The sequence below is a fragment of the Gopherus flavomarginatus genome, chromosome 1 (assembly GCF_025201925.1).
Source record: "Gopherus flavomarginatus isolate rGopFla2 chromosome 1, rGopFla2.mat.asm, whole genome shotgun sequence".
Lineage (NCBI taxonomy): Eukaryota > Metazoa > Chordata > Testudines > Testudinidae > Gopherus > Gopherus flavomarginatus.
The window spans coordinates 61,417,976-61,428,104 of NC_066617.1; the positions used below are offsets into that span (position 1 = coordinate 61,417,976).

At 44.6% G+C, this 10,129-nt stretch overlaps 1 protein-coding gene across 1 annotated transcript; it reads left to right on the forward strand.

Annotated features, from left to right (window-relative positions):
* Nucleotides 1–7,231: 7,231 nt before the first annotated feature.
* LOC127034739 (zinc finger and SCAN domain-containing protein 29-like) lies at nt 7,232–9,801 on the forward strand. The gene is made up of 2 exons (XM_050923927.1): nt 7,232–8,040; nt 9,195–9,801. Exons 1-2 carry the CDS (start codon nt 7,392–7,394, stop codon nt 9,722–9,724), a joined length of 1,179 nt encoding a protein of 392 aa, XP_050779884.1. The 5' UTR covers nt 7,232–7,391; the 3' UTR covers nt 9,725–9,801.
* Nucleotides 9,802–10,129: the final 328 nt, after the last annotated feature.

Genomic DNA, 10,129 nt, shown 5'->3' on the forward strand with positions numbered 1-10,129 from the left:
TGTATTCATGCAATAAATGTGTCTGTAAGCAAAATGCTCCCAGCAATTATCAGCACTGGAATGATAGCAATGGTTCAGTGAACAGAAAACAGTAAGACGTGAGTAGCTATACCTATTAACAGCCATGTGTCCTGAGGGCAAAGAGGCATGTGACAACCTGAAGGGTAGCACAAAGGGTTGTGTTTACTATATTAAATACTGGTTTGTTAATTTGGCAACTGAATGAATCTGAATGGACTGGAATAGCTCACATCCTCCTACAGCTAGAGGCAAATCTTAAAAAAAAAAAAATCTAATCACAAAGGATTTCTGTTTTAACTGAACAGTAGCTGGGGGTTACAGAATTCAGTTGAGAAAAAATCAACTAATTTTGTTTCATTCTTCTTTGGAAACTAGTAATGGATGAGATCACTGTGCAAGAGGTATATCTGCAGGTCAAATACCATAATGAAAGGTTGAATCTTACATACACTATACTACGGTGACCGGAACACCTTAAAATGGAAGAATTCTCTTTCTAATATGGTTTAATCAGTCACCAACTATTTGATCATAGTTGAAACAGTGGGAGATTAATCAAATTGGGCTGGTATTTCAGTTTGGCACTTCTGCGTTTAGGCTCTTGCTCTGACTGTGCCACTGAATGATTCCTTTCATGCCACCAATAATGACAAATGGATGATATGCATCTGTTCTGCAGGATCTTTCTGAGCTGTTTGAACAAGCAGTAAATGAGTTGCCTAAATCAAACCCCAAAATTGTGAGTTTGGTTGAGCAAATCACCTTTCACCAGCTCATGTTGCCTTATTGCCCAAAGCTTGTTCTCAGCTTTAGCTCCCTGATACAGTGGTCCTGGAAGCTGGCTGGAGCATGGTGCTAGGAACCCATGCAAGGGAGGTCTGTACTTTATATGGCTTTAGCTATAGACCACATCCCTGGAGTGGTTCTCTGTTCAGTATCTCTTTGGGGGAGGGATGGAGAAGATGCCATTATGCAGCTTTTCTGTGTCACAAGGCTGAAGGAGGAGAGAATAACAGGGGGCAGAGACTATTTCAGACATTAGACCTGGGGAGGGGATGGCACAGGCTGTTGTTCCTCCTCCCTCTTTCCCACTAATGCCCAGTTGCTGAGCTGCTCAGGCTGGCTGTAGGAGCAGGATTTGGAGTTCAGGGAGCTCATCCCAGGAGTGCAGGTAGGGAGAAAATGCTGGCCTGGAAAAGCCCTGAGCTTTGTAACCCCATCCAGGGAACAGAGGGAGGACTCCAGGCTCCCCAGTGTTGCCCTTAGCTAGGTTTGCCAGTCCTAGCTTTAAGGATTTTTCTCATAGCTTTAAGACAAAGGCATTCTGTTCATTTTGCTGTAGCTGGGTTTCTCATGATGCCTTTATGATCCCTCTTGAGGGGGTCACATACTTATGTGTCACTAGGTTGTAACCAGATTTGGAATCGTAATCACTGCATCACAGACATTAGAGATGGGAAAAGCCCATTACATTGTTTATTTCATAGCCCTGAATGTTCCCTACAATGTGTGACCTATATCAGTGTTTTTTTCTGCCTAGTGCTTTGTCCCAGGAACTGGTGTTCCTATCATTTCCCACGAGAGACTGTTTTATGGTCAAAACGATTTCATTATCAGGAAGTTTTTCCAGATATTGTGCCAAACTAACATTTAGTTTTCCTTTTCTAATTTAATCATATTATCCTTCATGATCAAACCCTAAATCACCCTGCAAGGCTGAGAGGCAAGTTCTGAGTCAGGGAAAATTTTATAAAAAAGGAAAAATGGAATATATTTGTTAATGCTTGAAGGGAGCTAGTGAGTAATTAAAGTTCTGGTCCTGCAAAGACTTAGGCATATCTGTAATTTTAGGGTGATTTTGGGAGCCAGCTACCACTTTAGGCCCGTAAGTTCAAAATTTTGCTTAGTTGCTACCTAATCCTATGAGCATATACATTTCTGCTGGTGGGCATGCGCAAAGCACCTCAGTTCTGACTCCCAAAACCTCACCAATGCCTAAACCCCAGCAGGTTATGGTTAGGGTTAGGGTTAGGGGGCATGATCTTGCAAGGAACCTAACCCTAACCCTATTTTGCCTGCAAGGCCTAGTCTGGTAGATATTCTCAAAGAACAGCTACCAGACAGGACCCTGCACAAAACAACGGTAATGGGATGGCTTTCATACCTTTCGTGAACCGGGAACTCTCCTAGGACATTCGAAATCCATGTTTAAATCTCCCCTTGGCCTAATTCTAAGCAGGGATTTGAACCCAAGTCCCCTTCCCTGCCCCCTGGGTGAGTTCTCTGACCTATGGCATTGTCTGTGGTGCATTGTTCTCATTTTCTCCTGTTGAAGCAGTTCCAATATGTATGAAATACTGAAATAGTCATGGGGCCAGTGAGAGAGTGAGAATGACTATAGCTCAGTAGTTAGTGCACCCATCTGGGAGACCCATGATCCAGTCTCCCTGCTCCAGTGAATATTTAAGTAGTTGTACAAAGTTGATCAGCTTCAACAGGAGAGACTGGGAAACCTTCTTCTACCCTAAAATCCCTTATAGCCCAGTGGTGGGGGCACTCACGTGGGATATAGGAGAGCAATTTTTTTAGTAAATGACCACTGGGTGACACTTTGAATGATAAAACCAAACTTTATTTAAAAAAAAAAAAGATTAGTTAAGCAAACAAGCATGCAGTTACCACTTACACAATACTACAATTATACGTAAACCTAGAAGTTAATGGTACCCCTTTGATAGTAATTGGCGTTCTTACTAATTTTAACAAAAACTACTCTTTATAGTCAGTAGTAGAAGTTTTAATGTTAATTAATATACTAATTATCATCTTCACATTTCCACCACCTCGTTGATGGTTCTTTATATTAACACATTATTTAAATTAACATCAGCACCCATGTCCTTCTAATACTGTCCCTATAAATAGTATTTCAATAAAACATTCACAGTTCTTAAAAATGCTCTTTAAAAACCTTTCTAAAACCAGCTATAACCAAAATATAGCCACCACATAACCTAGGGGCATGTCTTCGCTAAGTTCAATTTTCCCATCTTACTATCTCCAGCTTATCTCTAACTTTTCTTACATTAGGAACCTCCATTTCCCATATACCTTTACGCTGAGGCCAAAACCTAATTTCTGCTTAACATAGGCTGCAATGCCTAAAGTTAAGCACTGCAACACCGAAAGTGCCCTTTGTGGATGAAGCCCTGGGACTACTCATGAGAGCAGATAAGCTCCTAAATAAACAGCTTCAAATGCTTTTCTATATTTGTCTATCAAAAAAAGTCTGATTACTGAAATAAACAAATACTGCATGGATTGTTGTGCCTAGTCTTTAATTTAGAGTTGCACAGCTTAGTATTTTCCCAAAAAATTAGTTCCAATACTGTGTATGCTCCATCTGTTCCAAAAGAAACATAATGAATTATAATACTCTCCCATCTGTACTGGTATTTTTAGCCACATATTCAGGCTTTTAATCTCTCAGCTTCAGTCTGTATTCTTGGCACAAGACATGGAACTCGTAGTATGTTATTTTAAAATGTAAGTATTACAGACACACATTTGAAATCCCGTTCTATAGCTTTCTTCCTATCTCCACAAACCTGGTTTACAGTTAGTGCAGCTGCAGCAAGCTGTTTTTTGACTTCTTTTAAATAAAATCTTGCAAGGTTTTTGTTAGGCTTGTTCTTGGGTCTTCTGAAGGAAATGACCAAGCTTACTCTGAGGAACACATTTGAAGAAAACATGGAAATTTGAGCTGAAAAGTCATTGAGAACGTATGCTTGTAAGTGTAGGACAAAGAATCAGCTCTTTCCTTTTTTTAACCTCACAATGAATATGACTTGGTTATGAGGGTTGAGTGACAAGCGTCAGGCTTAGAGTGACTGACAGCTGATTGGAGAGAAAAATCCCCAAACTTGGCTCTTGTGTTTTTTCTAACGGTAATGCAGAGTAAGAGGATGGTAAACCACATTACGTAAATAGGCACATGCTGTGAATAAAGCTAAGTTTTTACTGAGAGTAGAAAGTGTAGCTTTGGTAGAGTGTGAGGAGCAACACTGGGCTGTAGACCTGAATTCAGCCATGTCCTTAATTGCTTATATAGCCCCAGTCACTTCAAATAGGAATATTTACAAGCTTGAAGTTATATCATAACTTAATGCACATGCTATAAAAGCGGGAGGATGGTCCAGTGGTTAGAACAATCGCTGGGACATGGAGACACAAGTTCAATTCCATGCTGTGCTAAAGATATTCTGTGTGACCCTGGGTAAGTCACTGAATACACAAAAAGAGTTAGGTGCCCGAGTCTTAGTTTTGGGACTACTGTGATTCACAAAACTCCTGCTGAAACCTTGTAGGCAACTTATTCAGCACATATGTTTTTGCAGTAAAAGTTCTCTAGGCACCTCTGGGCATTCATACTGTTGCCCCCTTGTGGGCACCCTGAGTACCTATTTCCTGCCTAAGTCCCAGAGCAATTCACAAACCAGGGGAAGATAGTCATTCAGACATCTAACTTGCCCACAGGATTGGGCCCATCAGGCAAATTCACACAAAACAGTCCGGGAGGGTTGGGAAGGAGGAGGTCTTCACTCATAACTTTTAGCCCAGTGGTTTTAGCTCAATGGCTCTCATGTGGGATGTGGGCAACCCCAGTTCAAGTCCTTCCTCTCTCTGCCTGCTGGGGAGAAGGGAGTTGAACAGAGAGCTGCCACCTCTAAGATGCATGCCATGACCATTGGGCTGTGGGGTATTGTGATGTGGGGCTCCCTTAGTTTCCCTTGTTGAAGCTATTGCACTATGAAAAAAGAATTAGCATCATTGGAGCAGGGGGACTGGGTCTTCCATATCCTGGGTGAGTGCTCTGACCACCAAGCTAAAGATTCGTTCTCATGTGTGTGTTCTCTCTCATTCTCTTCTCTCTCAGGAGTCATTAGAGCCAGAGCAAAAGGGAGACCTGGGAGACCCAGGATCCAATCCCCCTGCTCCACTGGCTATTTAATTGTTTAGTCACAGTGCAAGAGCTCCAACAGGAGAAAGTGAAGGATTCCCCTCATTTCTTGATAAGCAGATATTGGTACCCAGTGACAGGGGTAGGGTTTAGCACTCACCCCTCTCATTGGCATCTCCCACTGACGAATTGAGGTGACTACCTGTCTAGCATACTGTTTTTTGTGAATCGCAGTCTAAGGCATAGATCTCTCCCTATTCATTGTAGGTGAACATAGGCACTTAACTCAGGCCTTGTGAATCTCAGTGATTTTCCCAGGCGCCTAAAAGTTCCACATTATGATCCTGAGCATTGCATCACCTGCCTCCTTTTGTGCATTCAGACCTTAGTCTCTCTCTGTGCCTCAGTCACCCATATGTAAAATGGGGATAATAGCACTTTCCTACTTCATAGGGGTATTACGAGGATAAACACATTAAATATTAGCAGGCGCTTAGGTACAATGGTAATGGGGCCATGTAAATGCCTATGATATCTGTAGACACATGCTCAAGTACTTTGCTTTGTTGTCATCAAGATTACTTACTGAATGAGACCCGTGGGTCTGTCCCAGCCAATGTCATTCCCCACACATTCACAGTCCTTCGCAGGAAAGTGCATGAAATCCAGTAGGAGACAGTTATGGAAAAAACTGTCTATAAAGGTAGTTTCTTCTCAACCCAGATCAATGAATGATTGGTTTATTCCTGAAGCATGAATGTTTATATCCCATATTTATTTCATCTTGTCTAATGTACTTTTAGCTGTTTTCATTATCAATATCTAATCCTGTTTTTTAATTCTGCTAAGCTCCCGGTGCCAATTATGTCTTGAGGCAATTAGTTCCGCCATTCAATTATGCAGGGAATAAAAAGCATTTTATTGTGTCCATTTTTAATTGTTGTGTTTCATTAGAAATCCCCTTCTTCTTGTATTATGAAAGAGAGTAAACTGGAGAGTTCAGTTGCCTTTCTGTCTGTCATTCATTATTTTCAATACCTGGATCAAGTCTCTCTTTTTTGTCTTCTCCCTAAAGTCTCAATTGTTTCAGTCTCCTCTCATGCAGAAATCTTTCCTTGCCTCTAATTATTTCATGTTGTCCATCTCTAGACACCTTCTGTAATCACCTATATTCATTTGGAGGTGAGGTGGCCAGTTTTGTGCACAGTATTCAAGGTAAGGCTAATGTTTTTGGTGTTATTTTCCAATCCAATCTTCATATACCATAGCATTTTGTTTAATGTTTTGATGGTAGTTGCACATTGAGCAAAGGTTTTCAGGACAGTCTTTTGGATATGCTCATGTTCTGTAACTACCAGAAAGCAGCATACTTGAAATGGCTATGTGGTCAGCATTGTAGAATATCGATGTTTTAGCTTTTATGACCATAGGAAATGTCATAGGGAATCAGACCAATGATTCATCCAGTCAAATAACCTATGACAGTGGCCAGAACTGGATGTTTTGGAAGAACATATTGCTGAAGTAAATAGGACTTTCCATTGCCATTACGTGGGTTTTCTATGAGGCCCTAAGCTGTCATGATGGACATTATGCAAAACCATACCCAATTAATATGTATTTTGTGTTGAATATTTTCTAAAATAAGTTTTCTCTTTCCTTCTCTTTATCATTTTAATAATCTTGGTTTTAAATATCACTGTACAGTCATTAACTTTTGAGAAATAACAATAATTGACAGCATGTGGAGGTTTCCAATTAGAGCAATTATCACAGCATCTCTTCCTGAAATCAGCAATGAAGATAACAAGGAACATAGGGACTTGGGAAAAAATACAAAACAGTATGGTGTAAGAAAAGGAAATAATTTTATGCGAATTGGGCTCCAGATGAAGTCCTTAAAAGAATGTTACAAACAATACACTGCTACAGACACTGTCCAAAAACATTGTCATTGAATGCATGATTTAAAAAGAAAATATCTTGTGTGGATTGGAATGTCAACTAACTCAACATTTTCCAAGATATCCCACAGATTCATTTCTTCCTCTATCAATGCAAGAGGAATGTAAAATGTTGTACATTTCACCTATCTGTGGTCCATTCAGATTCCTTATGGTGTGCTTTTCCCACATCATGTTTGAGGCCATGGCTACACTAGAGAGTTGCAGCGCTGGTGAGGGGGTTACAGCGCTGCAACTTAGGATGTGGCCACACTTGCAAAGCACGGCCAGTGCTGCAACTCCCTGGTTGCAGCGCTGGCTGTACATCCGGTCGAGCCTCGGGTGTAGGGATTCCAGCGCTGGTGATCCAGCACTGGTCAGCAAGTGTGGACGCCCACCAGCGCTTTTATTGACCTCCGGGGTATAAGGAGGTATCCCAGCATACCTTAGAAGCCTCTCTGGTAATTATGCACACTCCACTGCCCTGGGCTCAGCTGACCCCACCTTTAAATGCCCAGGGAATTTTAAAAATCCCCTTCCTGTTTGCTCAGCCAGGTGTGGAGTGCGATCAATCATTCAATCAATCAGCGACCATGCCTCCACGCCCCAAACGAGCCCCAGCATGGAACAATTCTGAGCTGCAGGACCTCATCAGTGTTTGGGGTGAGGAAGCTGTGCAAGCACAGCTGCGCTCCAGAAGGAGAAATTATGATACCTATGGGCAGATATCACAGTCCTTGCTGAGAAGGGGCTATGAACGGGATGCGTTGCAGTGCAGGGTGAAAATAAAAGAGCTGAGGAGTGCTTACTGCAAAGCCCATGAGGGAAATCGCCGCTCAGGATCTGCCCCCACAAACTGCCGTTTTTACAAGGAGCTGGATGCCATACTTGGGTGTGACCCCACTGCCAATCCTAGGAGCACGATGGAGAGTTCAGAGCAGGGAGAAGTAGGGGAGGGTGTAGAGGAAGCCGACAGTGAGGCTACTGGTGTGGAGGGAGACACCCTGGAGTCCCAGGAGGCATGCAGCCAGGAGCTCTTCTCAAGCCAGGAGGAGGCTAGCCAGTCGCAGCAGCTGGAAGTTGCTGGTGAGGAAGAAGCTGAGGAGTGTGCTCGGGGTAAGCAGTTTTTTATGTTTTGGGAGAGGAGGGTTTGGGTTATGGCTGCCTGCATGCATGCCTAAACGTGGAATAGCCCATTGATTTGCTCTATCACGTCTCTGTAATCGGCCTCGGTAATCTCTTGAAAAGTTGCAGCCAGAGCATGGGCAATGTGCTTTCGCAAGTTTATAGGGAGAGCCACCATGGTCCTTGTCCCAGTCAGGCTAACTCGTCCGATCCATTGTGCAGCGAGGGGTGGGGGGACCATGGCTGCACACAGGCAAGCTGCATAGGGGACAGGGCGGAATCCACATTGCTGTAGAAGACCCTCCCTCTCTTCCCAGGTAACACGCAGCAGTGATATACCTGGCAGTAGGAAACCCTGTTGAGAATTTAGGGATACTTGAGTGCAGGGCGCCAGGTTCGCGGTCCCCCCCACAGCCCCGCGGTGCGTTCCGGTCTCCCCATCCCCTTCCAGCATGTAGCCGGCCCCGCGGTGCGCTCCGGTCTCTCCCCCCCCTTCCCAGCAGGCAGCCAGCCCCACGGCGTGCTCCGGTCTCCCCACCCCCCTTCCCAGCAGGCAGCCAGCCCCGCGGTGCCCTCCGGTCTCTCCCCCCCTTCCCAGCAGGCAGCCAGCCCCACGGTGCGCTCTGGTCTCTCCCCCCCCTTTCCAGCAGGCAGCCAGCCCCGCAGTGTGCTCCAGTCTCTCCCCCCCCTTCCCAGCAGGCAGCCAGCCCCGCGGTGCCCTCCGGTCTCTCCCCCCCCTTCCCAGCAGGCAGCCAGCCCCGCGGTGCGCTCCGGTCTCTCACCCCCCTTCCCAGCAGGCAGCCAGCACAGCTGTGCGTTTCCCCCCCCCCTCACCAGCAGGATGGCAGTTACGCGGACCACCCCCCCCCGCCAGGAGCTCGCCACCTTCCTGTCCACTATTGTCCCCTGTGCAGGACACCAGCTACCTCCTGTACCCAGTGCAGATAAACCCCAGTGACCCATCGGGTGCAGTCGAGGCAGAAACACTCACCCCATTGCTCACCATGCCTTCGCTTCCCTGACCTCACTGTGTTATGTTAGGTATGTGGGAAGGATGCTACAAAAAGTCTAAAAACTCCTTCACTGTGTGATAATAAACAATGTAGCCTCTGTGTATTACATGTTTCTATCTATGTTTTTTTTAGTGACCTTGACTAATGCAGCCGGATCACCGGCCTCACGTCGCTTGCAGAACTTGAGAAAAAATCCGCGAAAATCAAAAGAAGAATTGATCAAAGCAGTTATGATTCACTACAACAGAGAAAGTAGGAAGACGCAGGAATGGAGAGAGAAAATGTATGAGTGGAGGCAAACAGAAAGCAGGAGAAAGGAATTGGCTACCAAAAAAACCTCAAAGCAGATGATAAGCTTCCTGGCTCGACAAACTGAGTCTTTCGAGTCTCTCGTAGCCATGCAGGCAGATCTGTACCGTGGTAACCCACACCCCTCTCAAAGCTCTCTTTCTTGTTCCCCAGTATTTGCACAAAACACCTTTCTCCAGCAGCCAGTTTTTTATTACCCCCAGCTGCCCCCAACACCTGTACGATCACCTACCAGCCCTGATAACTACAATTCTTACCCTGTGCACTCCACCCCCTTTACCCTGCAGCATAGTAATCCTGAAGTGCAGCAGACATTGAACAGTAATCCAAACAGGACATATTCAAACCTCTGAATGTACAGTCCACCACCCTAACCCCCCTGGCCTTTTATGTACTGTACTTTGAATAAAGGATTTTATGGCTTTTATAATACGTTTTATTATTGCAGGAAGTGGTAAATATTGTAGCCCAAGGTAGAAAGGAGCACAGCAAAGTCACCAAACATTACTGTTGGCTCTCAGCTTCAAATTGCTCCCTTAAGGCATCCCTAATCCTTGAAGCCCTTTCCTGGGCCTCTCTAGTAGCCCTGCTCTCTGGCTGTGCAAATTCATCCTCTAGGCGTCGAACCTCGGAGGTCCATTCCTCACTGAATCTTTCACCCTTCCCTTCACAAATATTATGGAGGGTACAGCAAGCGGATATAATAGCGGAGATGCTGCTTTCCCCCAAATCTAGCTTCCCATAAAGACACCTCCAGC